The sequence below is a fragment of the Chelonoidis abingdonii genome, chromosome 13, assembly GCF_003597395.2.
Source record: "Chelonoidis abingdonii isolate Lonesome George chromosome 13, CheloAbing_2.0, whole genome shotgun sequence".
NCBI lineage: Eukaryota > Metazoa > Chordata > Testudines > Testudinidae > Chelonoidis > Chelonoidis abingdonii.
Window position 1 is genome coordinate 26,981,180 of NC_133781.1, and position 25,602 is coordinate 27,006,781.

General features: G+C 38.7%; 1 protein-coding gene across 1 annotated transcript in view; it reads right to left on the reverse strand.

Moving 5' to 3' along the window:
• Positions 1-25,602, reverse strand: part of ABCA5 (ATP binding cassette subfamily A member 5) — a 54,712-nt gene that overhangs the window by 13,571 nt on the left and 15,539 nt on the right. Inside the window, exons 8-23 of the mRNA XM_032797274.2 lie at positions 21,479-21,626; positions 19,782-19,950; positions 18,014-18,072; positions 17,129-17,239; positions 16,672-16,847; positions 14,656-14,775; positions 13,599-13,737; positions 13,310-13,400; positions 12,935-13,074; positions 10,688-10,807; positions 9,518-9,719; positions 7,812-7,981; positions 6,622-6,749; positions 3,248-3,385; positions 1,640-1,753; positions 731-901 (exon numbers count right to left, since the gene is read on the reverse strand). Coding sequence (XP_032653165.1) covers positions 731-901; positions 1,640-1,753; positions 3,248-3,385; positions 6,622-6,749; positions 7,812-7,981; positions 9,518-9,719; positions 10,688-10,807; positions 12,935-13,074; positions 13,310-13,400; positions 13,599-13,737; positions 14,656-14,775; positions 16,672-16,847; positions 17,129-17,239; positions 18,014-18,072; positions 19,782-19,950; positions 21,479-21,626 — 2,196 coding nt within the window. The remainder of the gene's footprint in view (positions 1-730; positions 902-1,639; positions 1,754-3,247; positions 3,386-6,621; positions 6,750-7,811; positions 7,982-9,517; positions 9,720-10,687; positions 10,808-12,934; positions 13,075-13,309; positions 13,401-13,598; positions 13,738-14,655; positions 14,776-16,671; positions 16,848-17,128; positions 17,240-18,013; positions 18,073-19,781; positions 19,951-21,478; positions 21,627-25,602) is intronic.

Here is a 25,602-nt window from a genome sequence, read left to right on the forward strand (position 1 = left end):
TCAGTTAAATTTAAATCTTTTCTTTAAATCATTTCTCAAGTGGCACTATTAGGACTCACATAAACACTAATGATATGCATATTTTGGTAAGTGTTGCAAGTCTCATCCTCAATTAATTCCACTGACTTTTGCAGAAATTAAAACAAGAGCAGGCAAGTTGGGGGAAGGGATGGAACCACACTCAAATGATAGCATTCCAAATATGAAAAGCTCAAAAGGAAAACTCAAAGTTTCATAGTTCTTGCCTAAGAGAAGAGCTCTGGCTCCAGGGTCCTGAAGCATGGGCCCTGGAAGGCCTGGGATCCTCAGCCCCAGGGCAGGGGACCCTGGCAAGCTTCCCCAGAACAGGGGACTCTGTTAGCCTCAGATGTCAAGGAGTCCCAAGTGTGGGAGCTGGGGCTCTTAGCACCCTGTCAATCTGCCAGGCAGGATGCTGTGAAGGTGGCAGCTTGGAAGTTTGTAATCCCCAGTCACCTAGCAGGCATGCTGGTAGGAAGCTAGTCAAGTTTCTAACAGAAATCTGCCTGGCAGGCCAGGTTCTATCAGAACTTTGTCAAAACTAAACGGCCTCCATGAAACATTTAGATTTCAGCGATCTGGCAAAGTCCAGTGAAATAACGTTTGGGTGAAATTTTTCCGACTAGCAAACAAAAATGAACAAGTCATATTTTGTATACACTTTGATAAAGCACTTTAATGAGAACAGAGAAGTAAATAAAACTAGACTTACAATAGCAAGGAACTTCCAAGTATCAAAATAAACACCACGATGAAATGCAAATAAGCTTCCTATCATCAGAACAACACTAATGAAAAATAAAGGAAAGTCAATGACTGCTTGTCCACTCCAGTAAGCAGATGGATAAAGACCTGAGATCTTAAGTTGAGTGTAAGCTTTGATCTGTTAGAGGGAAAAAAAAATTACAATAGGTGTCAAAAATGCCACAAATGGCAGTTATGTTAATTCTTATCAATGCTTAAACAACGTAGGCCTAATTCTGTTCTCAAATATACAGGCTTTACACTAGCATCATTCCAGTGTCTTCACTGGAGTTATTCCCAATTTGCAGTTTTTGGGTGCCAGGGGAGGAGGTCTGTGTATCCACCTTTTTCCACAAAAGGACCTGTTGGTTTTGAGAAGAAGAGTAGAAGCAAAACACCCAGCAGGAATATGGACTGAGTGCCCTCTATGATCCTACTTTCTTTAGTTTCAGTTGTGCATCCAGCTGGTGCTAGCTTATGAAAAGACTAGAGTGCCCAATTCCATCTCCAATCTACATCCAGTTCTTCTCTATGCCAAAACTCCTTGTTTCTGCTCACATTCATATTTGATTCATATTATTTGTCTCCGCAACTACTTGTTAGTCTTATATAAAATTTAACTTATGTACATTTATTCTTGGGGTAGGTGCATCCAGTAAATAGTCTGACACATTTAAATTTATTTGAAAATTGAGGATTCCTGACAGACCACTTGGTTCTGAAGTTGTTGTATACTCTACTAATCATCTCACCACTGCATTCCAGACAACAGCCATTACCAAGTTATCCAGTAATGACCTTAGATGAAGGTTTTACATTTGTTTACATACTGAAGATTTAAAACGACCCAAACGGCATAGTTCAAACTAGAGATTACCTTATGGTTTTCTGCATTTTCCATGGCAAAATATGGTGGCACCCCCGTTACAATGATTCCTAGTAACATCACTTGAAAAAAATCCTCCAGTCTGAAAACTGTATCATCAATTTCCTGAAAAATAATTAGACTTCAACACAGGGAAATTAGAATATACTAGAGACAAAAAACAAATTCTCAAACTTTCTTTTTAAAGTTTCTAAACACGATTTCCTGTGCTCTTGTACTTAGACTCCTGACAATGCCACTTTAGTTACAGCTTATTATAAAAGCATACAAAACTTTAAAATATCATTTTTGTATATGCAGCATGTATGGCAATGCACAAGCCTATTCTATCTGATAAGTGACGTTTATGATATGGACGGGACTGATTACCATTTAGTTCCATTTAGTTTCATATCTGTTAAGACCTTTTGCACAGCAGCTGAGATAAAAACACTGCAATAAAATTTTGTGTAGATTTTTGTGCAGTTTATAAAATTAATATATTCAGAAAAGAAAGAAAATGGATAGTTGACTAATGTAACCACCTCTTTGCTATCCTTGATAACTGCAACCTTGCTCCTCTCAAGTCTATTGAGAATTCTGCTGTCAAGATCATCTTGTTGCGCTAATCACATTATCACATATTTTGAGTCTCTCTTCTGGCTCTTTGTTCATCTCCCCATCATATACAAGCTTCTTGAGTGAAACCCTGGTCCCAGTTATGGTAAGTCAATGGCATAACTCCCATTAAATTCAACAGGACTAGGATATCACCCTTTGTCTTTATCTTTAAAGCCCTTCAAAACTGAGATCCACCCTACCCAGGTGAACTAGTAACCCATCAAAACATTGACCTCCACCTTCATTCTGCCAACTTTCCCAGCCTTTACTGCCCACCAGTTCAACCCTATACAAATGTGTCCTTTCTCCCAGACTGTGCCTTATACTGATAAAATTCTACCTTATCCTTTTCCAAATTCCTCCTTATGACTCCCCTCTACCACAGTCTAATCAAAGCTAGGTGGGTGACAAGCTCTGATCACTCCTCTTGCCCGCTCCCTTTCCCACTCCATTTCTTGCTACCCCCAACATCCAACTAAAAAGTCCTAGCCCTACATTACATAATTAACAAAGTTGTGCTAGTTCATCACCATACTAATTTGCTTGTGTGTCATATTTCAACCCCCTACTCATGCTCTATTTGTGTCCTTAGGTTTGGGAACATCTCTTGTCTATGTCTGTAGAGGATTGGGGCCCTCAGGCATCACCATAATATAAATTATATGTAGTAAATAGTTATATTAAAAAAATCTGAATATGATTTTTGTAATTCAAAGTTGTACTGCGTTATATGCAATATTTCATTACCTTAGAGGCTTAAAATGGTGAAAAAGATAGTAATAAAATTGGCTTGAATTAAATGGCCACACTTGGAACTTTATTGAATCTTTTTGATTTACAGCTACATTTTTTCACATGCTCCAATGTAGGGCTAGACTCAGGAAGTGTCCAAATATTCAAAGCCACAAAACTGCATGCACAACTGCAATTGTGCTATTGTTTCCTTTGTAATTATGCAATTTTAAGCCTATGATACCTCCTGATTTGAAATCCACCTACTTGAATGAATGGGTTACTCCAGATTTGAATATTCTCAGTTACATTTAAATTGTGGAGAAACAGGTTACTAATGATGTTCATCAAAATAGGCAGAGCGTGCACCATAGTACTGTTGAATACAGCTGTAAAGATGTAGCTCTACAAAGAAAAGTATTTTCAGTGTTAAATTTGCAGCATGAAGGTTAGTACTGAGATATCGTTGGAAGATTAAAAACCTTTTGTAAAATATAGAACTCCCTAAAAGCATAGTGTTACTAACACTTATCCTAATGCAGTAAAAATATTCACAATCTAAAGGACAGAAACTTAACCAAATTAATTCCAATGAAAATAACTTTATGAAAATGTGCCCTTTAGCAACAAGGTTGGTTGTTAGCTAACTTTAATACTTGTTTGGAGTGCTGTTACAGCAAGGTTGGGTCCCATGGTCTTCGAAAGACAAGTGTGGGGCGGAGTAATATCTTTTATTGGACCAGCTTCTGTTGGTGAGAGAGACAAGCTTTTGAGCTACACAGCAATCTTCCTCAGATAACACTTGTTACATAATAGGGGCAGATAGTCAACTGTTAGAAACTGTTATAGTCCCACTAAAGTCAGAGATATAACAATTTACACTAGCTGAGGATCCGCCCCCTGTTCTGTAACAATCTGATGTTAACTTTACCAAGAAATGGGAACAAATGGCAGGACTTAGTGTTGCAAATTGTTTCCTCTTAGTAACATGAGGTACAATCCACGTTTCTTCAAACTTTACCACATTCTTCCACTTCAGATCACACGTTGGATTTGAAAGTCAGTGCTTTGATTTACATATTAATACACGTACTCCAATACACACATTCTCTTTCCATACTAGAGAGTTGTTGCAAGAGCAGCTTGGGTGAGTTGCGAAGGTGAACTGAGAATGAGCTGACAGTCTAATATGAAGAGAGACCATGTTGGGTGCACAGATTTAATATATTAAACTCTGAGATGTTTTTGATGTTTAATTAAAAAGACCATTTAAGTAAAACATATTCAAAGAAATTCCCTCATTTACAGTATTAATCCATCGTTAGCATATGCTAAAATATCTTTTATTTTACTTTTTTTTTTTTTTAAATGAGAGGTGTTTAGAAGGACTGCAAATGTGAGGGTTTGTTTTTTATTTAAATGAAGTCAATGTCAATTACACCAAAGAATGAGCCTTCTGTTCAGCTAGAAATTTAATCACTTGTGGTACCATTCATGTTTTCACATCCCAGTTACACAGAACCTTAACCCCAGCATTCTGGATAATTTACAAATGAAATAACTGATTTATAATGCCATGCACTTACATAGTGGCAGGCAGGTAAAAACAAATTAAATAAGTTCTCGCTTGACTTTTGATTAAAATATGGAAAATGTGCAATGGAAATTTTACTAAGCTAATGTTACTAGTATACTGAAGTTATGTTTACCCTGCTAAAATTTCCAGTCTATTAATAGACAAGCCATCTTCTGCCAGGCAAAAAGCAATATTTTCTTTATTCTTTATTACCCCACATTTGAAAAGCTCTAGAATTTATTTATTCTCAAAACACCCTAAGAGTCTGGAGAGGCTAGTGGAGGTTCAGGTGCATAGCACAGACTATATTTAACTGGTACTATCACTCTAATTTAAATTAGGGCTGTTGATTAATCGCAGTTAACTCATGCAAACGAAAAAAAATTAATCGCAATTACTTGCAGTTTTAATTGTACTGTTGAACAAGAGAGTCTCAATTGAAATGTATTAAATATTTTGGATGTTTTTATACATTTTCAAATATATTTACTTCAATTACAACACAGAATACAAAGTATACAGTGCTCACTTTAAATTATTTTTGATTAAAAATATTTGCACTGTAAAAATTATTCAAAAATAGTATTTTTTTAATTCACCTAATACAAGTACCATAGTGCAATTTTTTATTGTAAAAGTGCAACGTACAAATAAGGATATTTTTGTTACATAACTGCACTCAAAAACAAAACAATGTAAAACTTTAGTAAATGTAAAACAAGCCCATGCAGTCCTACTTCTCGTTCAGCCAACCATTAAGACAAACAAGTCTGTTTACATTTATGGGGAATAATACTGCCCCCTTCTTGTTTACAATGTCACCTGAAAGTGAGAAAAGGCATTCGCAGACACTTTTGTAGCCAGCATTGCAACGTATTTACATGCCAGATATGCTAAACATTTGTAGGCCCTTTCATGCTTCAGTCACCATTCCAGAGGGCATGCTTCCATGCTGATGACGCTTGTTAAAAAAAATGATGTGTTAATTACATTTGTGACTGAACTCCTGGGGGAGAACTGTATGCTTCCTGCTCTGTTTTACCTGAATTCTGCCATATATTTCATGTTATAGCAGTCTCGGCTGATGACCCAACACGTTTATTTTTAAGAACACTTTCCCTGTAGATTTGACAAAATGCAAAGAAAGTACCAATGTGAGATTTCTAAGGATTGCTACAGCACCTGACCCAAGGTTTAAGAAATCTGAGCGGGATGAGGTGTGAAGCACGATTTCAGAAGTCTTAAAAAAGTAACACTCCAATGTGGAAACTACAGGACCCGAACCACCAAAAAGGAAAATCAACCTTCTGCTGGTGGCATCAGACTCAGGTGATGAAAATGAACATGCTTCGGTCTGCACTGCTTTGGATTGTTATAGAGCAGAACCCATCATCAGCGTGGACGCATGTGCCCTGGAATGGTGGCTGAAGCATGAAGGGACATATGAATCTTTAGCACATCTGGCATGTAAATATCTCATGATGCCAGCTATGACAGTGCCATTAGAATGCCTGTTCTCACATTCAGGTGACATCGTAAACAAGAAGCAGACAGCATTATCTCCTGCAAATATAAACAAACTTGTTTGTCTGAACAAGAGGTAGGACTGAGTGGAGTTGTAGGCTCTAAAGTTTTACATTTTTTTTCAAATGCAGTTTTTTTGGTACATAATTCTACATTTGTAAGTTCAACTTTCATAATAAAGAGATTGCACTAAGTACTTGTATTAGGTGAACTGAAAAATACAATTTCTTTGTTTTTTACAGCACAAATATTTGTAATCAGAAATAAATATAAAGTGAGCACTGTATATTTTGTATTCCTTGTTGTTACTGAAATCAATATATTTGAAAATGTAGAAAACATCCAAAAATATTTAAATAAACGGTATTCTATTATTGTTTAACAGTGCAATTAATTTTTTAATCGCTTGACAGCCCTAATTTAAATATGAGCAATAGTATCATCTCCTGAAAACAACTTTCAGAGAACAAAGCACCAAAAACTACTTCTGAGGTATAGAGAAAAGGCCAGCAGCACCGCAACACATGCCCATCTTATTTACCTTTTCTGAAAGTGACACATTTAAAGCTGCACTGTGGGGTGCAGTTGACATGTAATCACTGTCATTGAACATCTCAGTCAATATCTGCTGGCTTCTGAGAGCACTGATGAGATCATCAATATTTGATCCTAATATAAAGCAATAAAGAAGCACACATGACTATTCATCACAGAAGTATTTAGTTGCATGCAAACTTTACACTGAAATTATGAACGCATTTATATCAAGATAATGAGAGAATAGTTTCCCCATATAATCTTCCTTATGAGAAGTTACTGTTGTTTCTCTACATGTACAGAGACTCTTCAAATATTTTAAATAGTTCTTATGTTTTGATTTCAGCTCCCTCCACACAAAAAGCTTAGAAAAAAAGAAGTTTTGTTTCCTGTGTACATCAAATTAAAGTAAATTATAGTTCAGAAATGGTTTCTAAAAATATCATAAGTTTGGATAATCAAAGTTTCAGTGAGAGAGACTCGTTTTAACTGGAGTTATGAATCATGGATAGGATATTACTCTCTTTTGGAAAACAGGGTTCAAACAACGGAAGTTGTAAGGTAAACAAATGGTGTGTGTCTAAGATATTGGACTAATGTGTTTTTCTTATTGTCATGACTAGAGGTACATGGACTTTACCCAGCAAAACCTTAAAAAAATAAGGGTGGATGGATATGGAATTGAACTACACTACGTTGGCCTAACTCTGCTCCCTCTGACATCAGTGCTAGGAACTTCTGAAAGTTCTACCCTTAAATTGCATGGGTGGGTCATTTAAGAAAGCCATTTTCATTCCTATACCAGCATACAGAGTGAGAATGCCATCCAATGGAAAGACTGAAAAATTTCTGGATCTTAATCAAACAGCTCCTGACAGCAGTTTTTAATCAAGTTTGGATAGAGGTTCACTCAGCTTTAATCATCACCCATGAGTGATTAACACTGAAATGTTCCCATTTTAAATAATATTCGATGCTTTTATGTTCTCTACATTGCAAATTAAAAAAATTCAACCACCAGCCATTCATTATAGTGATCATTCTTGAAGATCCATTCCACCTCCCTTCACGTTCTGTATGGTTTATTGTCTCTCACCAATGGGATGTTACATTTAAAAAGACATTATTAAAGCTGGAGTATTAAATACACAATAGTAATCCAGTATAACTGTATTTGCTTTTTTTAATTCTCACCTGTGGAGTTCTGAAGGAGGAGACTTGTTTTGTACTTGTAGTATTTTTCTCCAGGCTTCAGCAAGTACAAATCTGGGGAAAGCTTGATGGGAACCATAGGATTTTTAAAGTAGTGATGTATAAGAAACATTAAAATCTGAATGACAAGAAACACTAAAAAAAGCAACAACCTGAAAGAAATGAAGTGATTTAAGTAAAGTTCACTGGAAACTGATACTAATTATTTGCATGTTATTTAAAACAAGTCGTCCCTCAGGTGTCAGTCTCAGGCCCACAATAGATATTTATCATTTCAGTTAATGGAAGTCTAATCATGAACATCCTGATTCCGTTCACAGACTACAATTAACAAAAACTAAACACGTAAAAGGCAAAGCTCATTATTGACTTCTTACCATAATTCAAAATTGCTCTGGAAAAAAGCAAGTGATGTTGGAGGCTACAGCAGGCAGCAACGTAACCAAAACAGTACATACATCGTATCATCAGTATTATCTACAGAAGAGGCTCATACCCAGGGAAGCAAATATTCATCAGCAGCATCAAGTATTATGATAGCCATGCTTTTAATATTTATACACACACACACACACACGTTCATGGCTTGTTCCTCCAATAAACCCAGCCTGATCATGCGCCAGCATATGATGTTACACCATCTAGACAGTGGTCAGCCTCTAGTCAGATTGACTTTGGTTGTGTTTGCAGTATTTTCTTTGGCATCCTATTAGCTATTTGTCTTCTATGGCAGCGGTTCTCAACAGTGGGTCCATGAACCCTTTCACGGGGGCTGTGAGGCCCCCATGGCTAAAATCCAGAGCCCAAATCCCTGCCCACCCAAAATAGAAGTCAAACTATACTGATGCCCAAGTCCCTTCTGACCTCACTGGGTCCTGGAGTTTTTATAGCATGTTGTGGGGGATCTCAGAAAGGAAAAGGTTGAGAACCCCTATTCTACAGCATCCTCACCATTGCCATCTTTTTTATTGTAATCACTCCCATGCCCTAATTTCACATCCTCCCCCCGCCATTTAACTTCATGTCTTAAAATCATTCCATGCTACACTTGCCATCTTTCAAAAAACTCTCACCACTACTGCCTGCAGCTTTCTGAGGTCTGTTTCATTTAATGCCACTGCTCCCAGACTCCAGAGCAATACTGTTAGTACACTGGTGTGATAAATATTCACCTTGGTACCAAATATAATGTTTTGATCAGTCCGTATTTTCATCTGTTTCTGTGCAGCATTCATGGCTAAGCCACATCTTTTAGCCTAATCCTCGGTGGAATCGTCGGCACTGATCAAGCTTCAGCACACGTATAAGATTCCACTTGTTCTACGTCTTCTGCATTTCAACACTTTTTCTACTGTTCCTTTTCCAAGATGCAACCACTATGTCTTCATTGTAAGTTCAAGCCTACTACACTGATTTTCCATGGTAGCAAAGAGGCCCATGATTAATTCAAATATGTCTGCCAGTTATATGACATCATCTCCATAAACTAAAGAGCTTAACTCCAATGTCACGCCCTCCAACTCATCATCCAACTCAAAGTTCTCAATGTCCAGTTTAAAAACCATGATGAAAAGCTACATTAAACACCACAGATATAAAACAAACTACTAAAACATATCTAAGCATGTGAACTTCTGAAACTCAAATGGATTTTGGTAAATGAAACGGGAAGCCATCTTAATACTTACATAAGTCCCAATGACTTATTTTCACGTCTTAAGTTAAGGAAGTGAACCTTTGCTATAGTAGAGACCTGCTCTTTCCAGAGAGCTTTATTGCTTACTGCAGATGATTTTGTCTCAGAGAGTATCAGTAGAGTTTGCTCCATCTCATCAAGCAATTTTGTATCCATTTCCTCGCCTGCTGATTGGGAATTAAATATGCTATAATCTGCAGGGAAAGAGAGGGGGGATATAAACGAAACATAGGATTTACCTTTCCTGATGAAGTCACAGGACCACATGATGTAGTATCCTGCCTTCAGGAGTAGCCAAATGTTGGTGGTAGAAAGTCTATACAATGCATCTAAGCCAACTGTGCAATGTTGTACAGAAGCAAAAAAACTCCTTTCTGATCCCCTATGCAACCAGCATACACCCAAAAGATGGAGATTTTAATTAGCCTAATTAATTTAGCCTATGTAACTACCAATATTGCTAGATATCATGGAGTATTCAGCTGTTAAACTCTTCCTAAACAACTTTCCGAGTATAGGATAGTTCAATTAACAACAAAGCCTAGAAAGGTGAGGATACTTTAATCTATTAAACATAGAACCTAGACGGGTATTGCTTACTTTCGGAGTAATCTCCTAAAGGACAGTAAGAAGCATTTCAAACAGGCCTCTGACTTTACACCAACAATCATATGGGGTGCAACTAACTGTAGGTATAAATAATGGTTAGATATTTAAATTCTATTTAGAGATACAAATACATTTTTCAAATCAAGTGGCTGGAAATCTAATTGTATTTCCTGTGTCCACAATTGAGTGCAAGTGCAAAATCCCATAGGGAAATGTATATTTTTGAACTTTCAGCCTTATAAAAAAAAGAAAAGGACATTCCCTGTATCCCTGTACAGAGGTTCAGCACAAGAACTGTACAGCTCTGGACCTCAGACAGTGATAATTTTCCAACCTCTTTGTCCTCTGTTTGCTGTTCTGGTCAGGTATTTCAAGGAGCCCACAACAGCATGTGTTCTTAAGAGTCACATACTGTCTGATGTAATATTCTATGATAGGACATTTGTGTTATTATTTCTGCTTTTCATAGTGAAAAGTGCTCAATACAATTTAACAAAAAATAACCACGACTAATCAAGACACAAAGAAAAAGGTTAATATAGTTACATCTTACCTGCTTGATCAATTTCTGCTTCAATTTCCAGCTTCAGGAACACATCCTCCAACGTTGTCATGGAAACTCCGTAAGTAATAACACCCAAATGTGAATGAGTGTCTAGATCAGAAAACAATCCTGTAGAGGTGAAATAACGTGACTGCTTGGCAACAAAATTACATTTGCCCACCAGAATTGCCTCTGATTTAATAAAAACTCATAGCGTGCCCCACAAGGTGAGACTCGTTAATGAATACACACAACTTATGTACAATATGTTAATTATAGAGACCCAGGTCAGGCGCTATAGCTAATGCTGAGATGAGTTTTGCGTTTAAAGCAGATCTTCAATCAGTATGTTAGGTATGAGAAACACAGCACATTCTCCCCAAAACAACAGCATTTACTCTCCAAGTCCAAAATCAATCTTTTGAGAACTTATAAGTAAGTCCATTAAATAGTTTATGAGTTAAAATTAATTAAAAAATGAGCCCTTAAAGAAATGCAGCACCTGTCAGACCTATGCTTTGTCCCAAGTGATCTTAGTAATAGAGCTCAGTGAAATTTTCTGAATGGTTTATTCACAAAAAGATGCATACAGTCCCTACCCCCTCCTCACACACCCCTGAAACTGCATGTGTCTGTGTAATTTTTAGCCCAGTGGTTGCTTGGGTTGTAGGAGACCCAGGTTTGAATCCCCACTCTAGAGCAGAGGCACGAATTCAGATCTCCCCCTTCTCAGATAAAGGATCCTAATCACCAGGCTATAGGCATTCCACTACAATCTCTTCTGTTGAAGCTGCTCTACTTTTTATGACTACATAAATATTCATTGGGCCATAGAGAGAGATAGAATGACTCTCTAGATTGGAGTTTAAGGCACTCACCGCTTAGGTAGGACTTGTCGATTCAAGTTTTCCTTCCATCTGATTCAGAGGAGGATTTGACTCTATATGTCCTACCTCCATGCAGAGTATTATGGTATGGAAGTGCAAAGTCAGAGCACCCAAACAACCTTGCAAGATCCCTGCAATATATTTTACACCTATACTCTCAACCTTAACTCCATTTTAAAGCAGTTTTTGTCTGGGATTTGATTCAGTCCATTATATTTGTTCCACAATCCCTCTCTCATAGCAGCAAATTTCCCTGTGATGACACAATGTCCTTTCCAGCTCACAACAGGCTCGGATTCTGTATGGCTAGTATCTCTTTTGCCATCCGTACATTAAAATGGTCCAAGTTATTTTTTATTTCAATTTGATAAAAGCAAAAAGGGCATGCGTAGTATAAGAGCTTTATCCTGGACCAAGAGGAAGGTCTTCTGCATTTCCATTGTTAAAACCCATCCTCCTCTGCTTTACGTATTTACTGCCAAAGCCTCACCTCACAGTTAATGTACCAGGCTTCCTGTCGAGGAAGGCTAGGCTGCCTTGAGCAGCTACTAGGGGAAAGGAAGAGTTGATGGACTCCCTCTTCTCCAGATGCTGAACACAGTCTGTAAAGCAGTCGTAGGGCTTGTCTACACTTTAAACGTTACAGCAGTTGCACCACTGCAGACACTACCTACACCAATGGCAAAGCGTCTCCCGTTGGCGTAGATAATCCACCTCCCCGAGAGATGGTATCTAAGTTGATGGAAAAATTCTTCAAATCAAACTATTGCTGTCTACACCAGGGGTTAGGTTGGTTTATCTCTGCCATTAAGGGGGTGTGGATTTTTCATACCGCTAAGCAATTTAGCTGGATCGACCTAACATTTTAGCGTAGACCAGGGCTCATACTATGTCTACACTACAAGTGCTCCAGCAGCACTGCTATGATGCTGTAGTGTAGACACTTACTATAGTGAGGAAAGGGGTTTTTCTGTCATTTTAATATAGCCACCCTCAGGAGATGGTAGCTAGGTCAATCCATCAACCTAGAAGAGTCTATACGGGAGCTTAGGTCAGCTTAACTGTCTCACAAAGGGTGTGAATTTTTCACACCCCCTTAGCAAAGTAGCTAGGTTGATTTCAGTTTCAGGTGTAGAGCAGGCCTCAGTCTCCACGTGCCCAAGAAATGAATGAGTGACTGGGAATTAAGGCAAAGAAGATACTTACAAATTTTCAACATTATTGTCAGTTTTCACTGTCTAATTATAAACATCACAAAAAGTACATATATAAAGAAAAATGACAACATACTTCTCTGAAGGTACCATTATGATCAACTGATTCCCCCCCCCACACACACGCTTAGCACTGAATTACAGTATCATCATACCTGAAAACTTGTCCACATCTTTAAAAGGTAAGGTATACACAAGCTGCTGTTCATTCTGTTGTACCAAGCTGGCTCCAGGGATATGCTGTATGATCAAGGCTGTTGTAGCTTCTGTATTGCAATACTCATCTATATGCATGCTAAAAATACAGAGTATTTTAAAACCTCTTTGTTTCTTCATTGCCATTTTTTGAAAGTGTAGCCAACAGAACAACAAAACAGAGTGAAAGTAATATCTGACTTTCCCAAATGTAAGAAAAATAAAATCTTTAAAAATTTAGTAGGCTATTTTAAAATTATCCTACATCTTAAGGGGAAGACAAAGCAAATATAACATGACACAATGAAGGTGGCTTATAAACTACAAAATAATACCTCAAGCGGTAGCCAATTCCCCATTTGGTTTTGAGGAAGAGAGACGAGCCGACACATTTCAGCGTCCCTTGAGAAATCACAGCTTTTCGATCTAGAAACAAAAACAGGTGTTTTTATTCTGAGGACCCTCAATCTACTCATAAAACAATGGCATGACTAAAGAGAGAAAACTCTGCTGACTACTGACAGTGGAAGGGGCACCTATTCATCTTATATGCTAAATACAATTCTAATTTACACTCTGCAAGCCCCCAGTAAATATGTCCCAAAGGGTCACAGCAAAACTCACCAGCAAGAATATCTGCCTCATCCATGAAATGAGTACTGAATACTGTTACCCGATTGGCTTGTCTGTTTTTCAGGAGATTCCAAACAACGTGCCGAGAACATGGGTCCATACCAGCAGTTGGTTCATCCAAGAGTAAAACCTAAATAATGATTAAGAAAAAGGGCATAAAAAAATCCAAACCCTCCATAGTCACATCTGAGATACCCACATCTACAGAAACCAGGAAGACTATTAATTGAAGGACAGTTATGCTCAATTGTTTAAAGATAGGGTGGGAAAAAATTTCTTACTTTAACCAACTAAAAGCTATGCAAAACAGCCATCATCACTACTTTCTTTTAAAAAAAAGTACATCACCTGTTTGTGATGAACAGAAAAATCATACGCTACGTCACAGAAATGCATCTTCACAACTGGATACGTTCAGTTCCCACTATAAATAAATGTAAACTACAATGGTAAAAAGACACATTGGTTCCTTTTACCAATACTGGCTGAAATTAAATATGTATGTTTTTTAAAAAAGGTAGGAAATCATGAATGGGATTGTCACATCTGTACACTGCAGCCTTTAAACATGTACCCAGTCTAAAGGAGCATCACACCTTATAGGTCGCAAATAGCAACCACTGAACTCTGTAATCAGATAGCGCCATATACACTCTGTCATGTTCCAGGTGCTTGCACGGCTTTTTCAGGCCATGAGCCTGCTCTCTCTGACAACTTGTACTGTACTGTTTTTAGAGGGTGGAATGCGCTACCCTCCATTCCAGATGCAGTGTAACTTTTTATGCTAATTTACCACAGAAAAGCATGATATAATCCAGTTACTACATTCACTAACACAGTTAACTCTTTGCAGTGTAAAGGCTGCATGCTTCAACTTGGCAATTTTAATTGTTTAAGCCAGAGCTGGTATGAAACACAGGAACAGTTGACAAATTTTTGCACCTCATTTGTGTTGCTTGTAATTGCCAAGTAATATGAGCACAGGTACACTATGAATGCATATATACGGAACAAGCAGTAACTTAGTACTGTGCTTATGCCTCCTTACCTTTGGGCTCCCAAGAATAGCAATTCCTATCGACAGCTTTCTCTTCTGCCCTCCACTTAATTTTTTAGCTTGGTTATCTCGGATGGGCTGCATATCCAAATCATTCATCACTTTCTGCACCTTTAAAAATATACCAACAAAAGTGTTTCATGTCAATAGAAATGAGATACAGTGATTAAAACATGACTGGCATAATTATCAGCAATCTTATGTTATAGTTTGACAAATTACTGATCATTTTAAATTTTTCTAATTAACATGCATAGATTCTAGGACCGGAAGGGACCTCGAGAGGTCATTGAGTCCAGTCCCCTATCCTCATGGCAGGACCAAATACGGTCTAGACCAGTGTTTCCCAAACTTGGGATGCCCCTTGTGTAGGAAAAGCCCCTGGTGGGCTGGGCTGGTGTGAGCCACGATTGGCCAGACCTGTGGACATGGCAGGTAAACAAACCAGGCCGGCCTGCCAGAGGCTTTCCCTACACAAGCGGCGTCCCAAGTTTGGGAAACACTGATGTAGACCATCCCTGATAGACATTTATCTAACCTACTTTTAAATATCTCCAGAGATGGAGATTCCACAACTTTCAGCCTTCCTTCATAGGTCATGTTCTCTAGACCTTTAATCATTCTTGTTGCTCTTCTCTAGACCCTCTCCAATTTCTCCACATCTTTCTTGAAATGCGCTGCCCAGAACTGGACACACTATTCCAGTCGTAGAGTAGAGTGGAAAAATGACTTCTCGTGTCTTGCTCACAACTCACCTGTTAATGCATCCCAGAATCATGTTTGCTTTTTTTGCAACAGCATAACACTGTTGACTCATATTTCGCTTGCAGTCCACTATGACCCCTAGATCCCTTTCTCCCGTACTCCTTCCTAGACAGTCTCATCCTATTCTGTATGTGTGAAACTGATTGCTCCTTCCTAAGTGGAGCACTTTGCCTTTATCTTTGTTAAACTTCATCCTGTTTACCTCAGACCATTTCTCCAAATTGTCCAGATCATTTTGAATTATGACCCTACCTCAAGCCCGTTGCAATTCCCTCCCAGTTTGGTATCATCTGCAAACTTAATAAGCATACTTTCTATGCCAATATCTAAGTCATTGATGAAGATATTGAACAGACCGGTCCAAAACAGACTCATGCTGAAATAAATTTGTTAGTCTCTAAGGTGCCACAAGCATTCCTGTTTTTTGTCGGATACAGACTAACACGGCCGTATCTGTAAACACCTTCCAAGTGTTTGCAGATGATTTCTTAATTACTTGCTCCTTATCTTCCTGGCACGGAAAGTTAAGCTAATGGTTCTTAGTTTCCGTAGGTTGTTATTTTATTTCCCTTTTTATAGATTGAAGCAACTGTATTGTGCCCTTTGTCCAGTCTTCTGGAATCTCTTCCGTTCCATAATTTTTCCAAAGATAATAGCTAGAGGCTCAGATACCTCCTCTATTAACTCCTTGAGTATTCTAGGATGCATTTCATCAGGCCCTGGTGACTTGCAGGCATCTAACTTTTCTAAGCGATTTTTAACTTGTTCTTTTTTTATTTTATCTTCTAATCTAAACCTACCCCCTTCCCATTAGCATTCACTATGTTAGGCATTCCTTCAGACTTCTCGGTGAAGACCGAAACAAAGAAGTCATTAACATTTTTAAGACCCTTTCCTGGAATGAGCTTCTTGGAGGCAAACCCTGGTACCAACTGTCAACACAGTGTCTATTCCAGGATCAAGGTTTAACCTATCAAGAATGGGTAAATTACAGGAGACCAATGTTTGTAAACACGCATTAGTATTTAGATGTTCCATTAATATTTTGTTCTTCTAGAACAAATTCAATAATCTTTACTTAAAGAAAGTATCTTGCTATATTTTCCCTCTTCAATAAAACAGTGTATTTAGGTCTCTTATTGTAAACAAGACTTGCAAAGCGACTTCCATTATGCAATCAATAAAACTATTTTAATAAACAGCGAATACATACTGTATAGAATTTTTACCTGAGTGACTTACCTCTTGTATCAGAGCATTGGGAGGTATCCCTTTAATATGAGCAAATATTGATAAATTCTCTTCCACAGTTAATACATCAAAATGTATATCTAATTGTGGACAAAACCCCGTTATCTTTCGTACATCGAGCATTTCATCAATTTCAGAGATTCTGTGTCCATAGACAGATGCAAACCCTAAAGAACAAAAAGTAAAAAATAAAAATAAAAGAACTGAAGTGTTTTTTAAACCCAACCATTACTTTGATCATCAGCATAGACGGGCTAACTCCACCAATTAAAATGTATGTATAATTTAAAATTAACCTATTTCAAAATAGCCTGAGAAAAGGAGTGTAACTTGAAACATCCTCAAACGTCAGTGGCCTCAGGTTTTGAAGGAAGGAAAAAAGGACAGTAAAATTTGTAGATTACAGCCACATATTTCCTAATTTCTCCTAAAGCCAGAGAATTCTCACCATCAGAAGGAGGGCAGAGTCCGCAAAGAATGTTCATCAGTGTTGTCTTGCCTGTTCCACTATGCCCAAGTAAAGCTGTAATCTGACCCTCATATATGTCAAAGGATAAACCTAACCCAGAAAGAAGAAAGGAACAAGTGAAATAAGAGGTTAATGACACCTGTTGTGTTATTCTGTACAGGCTTATGTCACTGCAGTAAATTTAAATACTGACATATAGGCTATGCATTTACTCTGTATTCCAAGGAACATCTTACCTCAACTTTTTAACACAGCCTGGAAAAACTGCAACAACAGCAATAAATAGACGTGGGGATTAGATTCCCTGCGAGCACTGCCCATGAGGAGACCTGAGCTTAGAAGCAGTTAGTGCAGTGGTTCTCAACCTATTTACCATTGTGGGCCACATATGCAGCTCTCTTTGTGTTACGTGGGCCACATCCACACGATATATATACTTCCTGTATGGCCCTGAGGATGTGACATGGGCCACAACTGTGTGCTGACTGGGCCACAAGCAGCCCGTGGTTTGAGAACCACCGAGTTAGAGGCTCCCATACCACCAGCTCACAGGAGCCAATAAGAGGTTCCTCTGTGCATAGTCACTGGAGTTAGGAGACAGAAAAGGGGACTAAGAGAATGAAGGGAAAGACGACACCCCACAAGGAAAAGGACTGAAGAGGAGAGAAATCCTATAGCGTCTGTTCCGAGCCCCTTTGTCATACAGTTACAGGTAGACTGGCTAAAGACATGAGGGAGAACACACACAACCATATTTAACACTTCATGCTCCCACCCAAAGAAAAAGCACAAAAGACATTAAGTTCATGGGTTATTTCTCCTTCCATTTGTGATACGAAGCTTAGAAGGTAGAAATTTTCTTACTTCTGAGAGCCTCCACAGTTTCACCCTTTTTTCTGAATGTTTTATGAACACAGCTGATTCTGAAAGAAGACATGTCATTTTATTAAAGAAGAGCTTAAAAAATATCATTTTCTTTTGCAAAAAAAAGATCAAGATGAACAACCCTGCAATGCTGATATAGGAAGGTTTTGACACATTTTTCAGCTATGCTGAAATCACACAAAATGTGATGGAGAAACACGTAAGCAAACCAAGAGAGTGGACATCTTTTTGCAATCTTTTGCTTGAATTATTATATTATTGCCTCTCTGTGCTGGCAATACGGGGCAGGGGGTGTTTCCTCATTGACTTCAGTATTTTCTATCATGGAAACTGAATAATTCTTTAAGTAATCCATATCGTTATTTATTTCTAATAGCACCAACAATGTACTAGGCACTTTCTAAACAGAAAAGAAGACCCAGTTTATGCCCCAGTCATCTCACAGGAGACAGACAGATGGCAGACAGAAGAGGTGAAATGTATTATTAGAGTGGACAAAGTGGTGGTAGGTAAGACTAACTTAACCCTGGTATGTTTTTCTCTCCTAAGAAGGGTATATGAAATCCCTCTCCTCCCCCACAATTACGTCTCAAATGTATTAAGATAAAGATAGTTCAGCTAGTTTCTCCAAAGGCACCATGACAGAGGTAGATCTTTGAGAACTATCTGAACTCCGAAAGTGCAGTGGACATACAGATGAAGTCAGGAGGTATAATCTGTGTGTAGAAAGCAAGGTGGGGGAAAAGGGTATGAAATCTTTGTGTGAGAAGATGACAAATATGGGAGGATGATGCTGACACCAGTGACTCAGGGGAAAGCGTTGGTTGATGTGAAATGAGGCAACGAGTAAGAATGATCCATCTTAGGAAGATCTGGGGAAAAAAACTGACCTTCACACTGAAGTGATTTATTCAAAACAGTTTTTTGAAATATTAACAAAAAAAATTAGTCTGATTCTGGCCACTGAACACAAATATTTTTGTCTGAGATTAATGGAACCATGTAAGAAAAATGGAGATTTAGATTATTTCTCAATGTCTATCATGCCACCATAACAGCAAATAACAAGAGCATGATTTAATAGCTCATATTGAGATTGAGAATAAATGCTAATATTAAAATATTGGGAATATATGAAGGTACAGATGTAAGAGAATTAATGTCATTTTCCACATGGACTGCAAAAGGTGCTGGAAATGGATCACTTTTACTGTTTTCTTTTATGGTGCTGTTGTAGATCACGTCCCGGGAAAGCTAGTCTAGTGGCTCCCCTGTGTGGCTTTGGTGGAATGTGCAATTCTTCACATGAATATCAAAAGGATTTACAAAACCTATCTGAATCCAGTTTGCAAGATTTAATAGAGAAATACTTTTTTCTTGAACTGTAAACCCACCTGACTTTGGCATCTGAAACCACTTATGGCATCACTGAAACCAAAGAACCTGGATTTCATTTTGCTTCATCCTGCTAGACTAAAACTATTTTCAGGAGGTTTGATTTGATTGACATACAGTAGGTAAACATTTCCTTTTCCAACCAACTTGGTCGTCTTTGGAAAACATCCATATAATGGAAAATGTGACTACATAGAAAATGGACAATTGCTACTTAAATGTGTAAAGAACTAGATGTAACGCATACCATATGCTAACTGAATCAACACATTGAAAATTACTGTTAATTCCCAGGCACACACAAAACAGGGGAAGTGCGACAATGAATCTGTGCCATAGCAGGAAGTTATACCTGATAGCTTCTTTTCCCTGAAATTCTGAAGATACAGGTTCAACCATCTCACTGAAACTTAAGAGTCCATTAACACTACTCTCATATAACTCCTTGTAATTTCTTGTACGCTTTGACCAAAATGAGGGCTTCATAAAGAAAAATGATGTCCGTCGTAATCCAAACTCACCTAAGCAATAAGGAAGAAAGAAAGAAAGCCTTCTGAATGTTAAACACAAATATGATTCAGTGTTTGAATTTTGGCTACAAAAACTGGGCCTAATCATGCCATAGTCCTTATCTTGGCATTAAACCCACCACTAAGATTCTGATTAAGGAAAGTATCCCTATTCAGCAAAGTTTATCCTTAAGTGTTTTGCTGAGAAGTGATAGATTTATGCAAGTACTTAAACACTTTCCAGAATCAGGATCTTGAGAAGAGTGATTTAAATACACGGGTCATAAAGAGAAAGATCAGAGGCAAAGGAGTTTCTGTTGAAAGATCTCACGCATGCAGTAGAGAGGAATATGTTCATAGGTATTAATAAATATGTTCCTAGATGTATCATACTTATTAACACATCAATAATTTAACATAACATCTTGGACAGACAATTCCCAAGAACAACAATGGCAAAGACTGTGATAACAACTTGGTCAGTAAGGAAAGAAAATTATTCTGGAACAACAACAAGAACATAACATAAGAACAGCCATACTGGGTCAGACCAAATGCCCATCTAGCCCAGCATCCTGTCTTCTCTCAGTGGCCAATGCCATGTTCCCCAGAAGGAACGAACAGGTAATCATCAAACGATCCATCCCTTGTCGCCCATTCCCATCTTCTGACAAACAGAGGCTAGGGGCACCATCCCTGCCCATCCTGGCTAATAGCCATTGATGGATCTATCCTCCATTAATTTATCTAGTTCTTTTTTGAACCAGGTTATAGTCTTGGCCTTCACAACAACCTCTGGCAAGAAGTTTCACAGGTTGACTGTGTGCTGAATGAAAAAATACTTCCTTTTGTTTGTTTTACACCTGCTGCTTATTAATTTCATTTGGTGACCCCTAGTTCTTGTTACTTAATCCTTCTCACAACACATTTCCTTATTTATTTTCTTTACCTCATTCATGATTTTACAGACCTCTATCATATCCCCCCTTAATCGTCTTTTTTCCAACCTGAAAATTCCCAGTCTTATTAATCTCTCCTCATGTGGCAGATGCTCCAGACCCCTAATCATTTTTGTTGCCCTTTTCTGAACCTTTTCCAATTCAAATATCTCTTTTTTGAGATGGGACGACCACAAAATAGATATAACAAGACACAGCCAAGCAGAATCAAACCCTAATCTGTGTTTTTTTCCCACTTCATTAGTATATTTCAGAAAAGTAAAATTTATTTGAATGAAAAACCATATATTTTAAAGTAATATTTAAAACATTTCTAAATCTTTAACAGCCACACTTCTCATCTTTTTGCTTGACATGAGTGTTGCTTTACATGAAGTTAAAGAAAAAGAAGAACACAGAAGTGGCATTACTATATACTAAAGTGTCTTGGACATTTTATTTAAATACCATATGTTAGAGCCATCAATTAAAGGTCTGGTTTTCAGAAGTGTTTAACACCCAAAGCTGCCAGATTGCAAGTTATGAAATTCAGGATCTATGTGGTTCTGTTCAATATTTATCTCAGATTCTACACAACATACCTGGAATGACCTGATCAAGATAAACAGCTAGAAGTAGGTAAAACATGCTATCCAGAACCAGTAAAAAAAGAGAAATAACTAGTGGATAAGAGCCATGATTTAAATTTGAAAATATTGCACCATCTTCATAATCTTCCAGATACATGACCTGCAAACCAACAGGAAAAAGTTTAGATGCTACAAACTGCATTTTCACCAACCTGAAATTAAAACATGACAACACAGTACAAAAATAAAATTACAAAGTAATCTTATATAAGAACTAAGGGTGGGCGATTGTCATGGTAACACATGCAAAAAAGATGTAATGCTAGTTTCAAAAGAAAAAAAAACAACAGCATACAGTATTTTAGTTCATATTAAGATGTTTGTTGCAGGGAATTATAAAAAATCATGCTTTAGGCCATGAATAAAAAATAAAAAACTACAAATTTATAGAAAAATATTAAACTATTTAAAATATCTGAAATTGAGGTAAGACAAATATTTGCAGTGTATTAGTAACTTGACAAGTAAAAGCAGCAAAGAATCCTGTGGCACCTTATAGAGTAACAGACGTTTTGGAGCATGAGCTTTCGTGGGTGAATACCCACTTCGTCAGATGCATATAGTGGAAATTTCCAGGGGCAGGTATATATATATGCAAGCAAGCTAGAGATAATGAGGTTAGTTCAATCAGGGAGGATGAGGCCCTGTTCTAGCAGTTGAGGTGTGAAAACCAAGGGAGGAGAAACTGGTGATTCTGTAGTTGGCAAGCCATTCACAGCTTTATTAATCTGAGCTGATGGTATCAATTTGCAGATGAACTGAAGCTCAGCAGTTTCTCTTTGAAGTCTGGTCCTGAGTTTTTTTTGCTGCAGATGACCACCTTAAGGTTTGCTATGAGTGGTCAGGGAGGTGAAGTGTTTCTCCTTTTTGTATATTGCCATTCCTAATATCTGATTTGTGTCCATTTATCCTTTTCCATAGAGACTGTCCCAGTTTGGCCGATGTACATAGCAGAGGGGCATTGCTGGCATATGATGGCGTATATTACATTGGTGACGTGCACGTGTGAACCGTACGGGTGTGGCTGATCTGTTAGTCCTGTAATGGTGTCTGGTGTTGATATGTCAGCAGAGTTGGCATCGAGTTTGTTGCATGGATTGGTTCCTGAGCTAGAGTTACTATGGTGCGTGAGCAGTTACTGGTGAGAATATGTTTCAGGTTGGCAGTTGTCTGTGGGCGAGACTGCCTGCCACCCAAGGCCTGTGAATGTGTTGGGATCATTGTCCAGGATTGGTTGTAGATCCCTGATCATGCGTTGGAGGGTTTTAGCTGGGGAATGTGATGGATGATGCCAGTAGAGTCATAGTTGGATTGTCTTTTCTTGGGTTTGTCTTGCAGTAGGAGGCTTCTGGGTACACGTCTGGCTATTGTTGATCTGTTTCCTTAATTTCCTCGTGGCGGGTTATGCAGTTTTGAGATGCTGAGGAGATTTTGGTAGGTGTTGGTTCTCTGTCTGAGGGGTAGAGCAGATGCGGTTGTACTCAGTGCTAGCTGTAGACGAATGGATATGTGATGTGCCCCGGGATGAAGCTTGAGCATGAAGGTAGGGCCTAGCGTCGGTAGGTTTCGTATAGAGGTGGTTTAAGTTGAACCATCACTTATTTCACCCGTGGTGCTAGGAAGTTGGACCTCCTGTGTATTGGGTCCAGGTGGTGATGGTAGGGAGAAAGCTTCTTGAATCGTGGTTGGAATTATTTCAGAGTCTCCTTCCATGGTGGTCAGATTATTAAGATTCATAATGTGGCGTAGGCAGGAAGGGCGTGAGTGGACGAGAGTGAGAAGCGTGTTCCAGGTTGGCCATAAATATGGCATACTGTTGGTGCCATGATCTCTTCTCATGTGTGTGATCATGTGAGTCGCCTCGGATGGAAGCTGGACGTGCATGAAGGTTAGTCATACGTAGTCAGCGGTGTTAGGGCTTTTCGGTATAGAGGGGTGTTAATGTGACTCATCACTTATTATTGCACCGTTGGTGTTTCTAGGAAGTGGACCTCCTGTTAGATTGGTTCCTAGCTCGAGGTTGGTGGTTAGGTGAAGCTCTTAAATCGTTTCCTTCGTTGAGAATTTTTCCAGGAGTCTCTTTCCCAGGGGTTCTATTCAGATTGATTAGACTGTCATCAATGTAGCGTAGGCAAGAAGGGGCGTGATTGTGGACGAGAGCTGAGAAAGCGTCTCAGTTCTCAGTTGGCATAATAATATTGGATTATGTGGGCTGCGGTGAGTGTCCCATGTCGGTGCAATGAGGCTGGAGATATATATTGTCATCCAAATTTGAAATAGTTGTGTGTGAGTTATACTTAAGGCACAGAGCTCGCAAGCCAGTTGTGCTTTTGGCTATATCGGAGATATACTGTTCCTCTGCAGCTTGTTATTTCCATTCTGCTGTGTGGTGTGATGTTTGTGAAGCCTCTATATCACATGGTGGCTTAGATGGTTGTTTTTCTGGCTTTAGGTCACCCAATGCATTTGTGTTTCCTCAGGAAAATCAGTGGTGTCATGGAGATAGCTGGATGCGGAGGTGGCATTAGTGGTCTTGAGTAGAGAGTCCATAAATGCAGACAGTTCCTTCATAGTGAGAGCTGCCCTCAATGCCGAATGTAGGGGGGACTCCAGGCATTCAGGTTTGTGTGTGAACTCTTGGGTAGTAGATAGAATAGCCTCCCGCTCGTGGGCTCTAGTGTATGTTGATTGTTCTTATGGTGTTTAGTAGTAGGGTAGTATGTCCTGAGCTCTGCTGCAGCTTTCTTTAGTGTATTCCTCTAGTGGATCTGAGGGAAGTGACTGTAAGAATTTGGTTTCTGATGAGAGTTGGTCTGGCAGCCTTCCTTTTGGTAGTCAGACCTGTTCATGATGACAACAGCACCTTTCTTTATCAGCCTCTTTGATCTGATTAATGTCAGCTGGTGGCTTTTGACGAGGCCCTTGTGTCGTTCTCTAATTATGGTGGCAGCGCAGTACTCGTTGCCACAGGAAAATATCTTTTCCATACTGAAACATATTCTCATCAGTAACTGCCACATCACATTTAAGTAACTCTATTCTAGGAACATATCCATGCAACAAACCTGATGCCAACTCTACCTGACATATCCCACAGCGACACCATTACAGGACTAACAGATCAGGCAACCCCTCAACGTTCATTCACCTGCACGTCACCAATGTAATATACGCATCATATGCCGCAATGCCTCTGCTATGTACATCGCAAATGGACAGTCTTTATGGAAAGGATAAATGGACACAAATCAATATTTAGGCAATATACAAAAACCTGTGGAGAGCACTTCAACCTCCTGACCACACTCATAGCCAGACCTTAAGGTGGTCATCCTGCAGCAAAAAAACTTCAGGACCAGACTTCAAGAGAAACTGCTGAGCTTCAGTTCATCTGCAAATTTGACACATCAGCTCAGGATTATAAAAGACTGTGAATGGCTTGCCAACTACAGAACCACTCTCTCTCTCCTTGGTTTTCACACCTCAACTGCTAGAACAGGGCCTCATCTCTCCTGATTGAATAACCTCACTTATCTTCTACTTGCTTGTGATAATACTCCTTATTACCTGCCCCTGGACTTTCACTTCCACTATATGCATCTGACGAAGTGGGTATTCACCCACGAAAGCTCACGCTCCAAAACGTCTGTTACTCTATAAGGTGCCACAGGATTCTTTGCTGCTTTTAAAGATCCAGACTAACACGGCTACCCCTCTGATACTTGACAAGTAAAGGTTATATCTTAAATAACAACAGCCATACTGGGTCAGACCAATGGTCCATTTAGCCTAGTATCCTGTCTCTGACAGTGGCCAGTACCCGATGCTTTAACTAGTCAGAGGTTCAGGGACACCCGGAGCACAGGGTTTTGTCCCTGAATATCTTGGCTAATAGCCTTTGATGGACCTATCCTCCATGAATTTATCTAATTCTTTTTTAAACCCAGTTGCACTTCTGGCCTTCACAACATCCCATGGCAACAAGTTCCACTGGTTGACTGTGTGTTGTGTGATGAAGTCCTTCTTTTTGTTTTAAACTTGTTGCCTATTAATTTCACTAGGTAACCCCTAGTTTG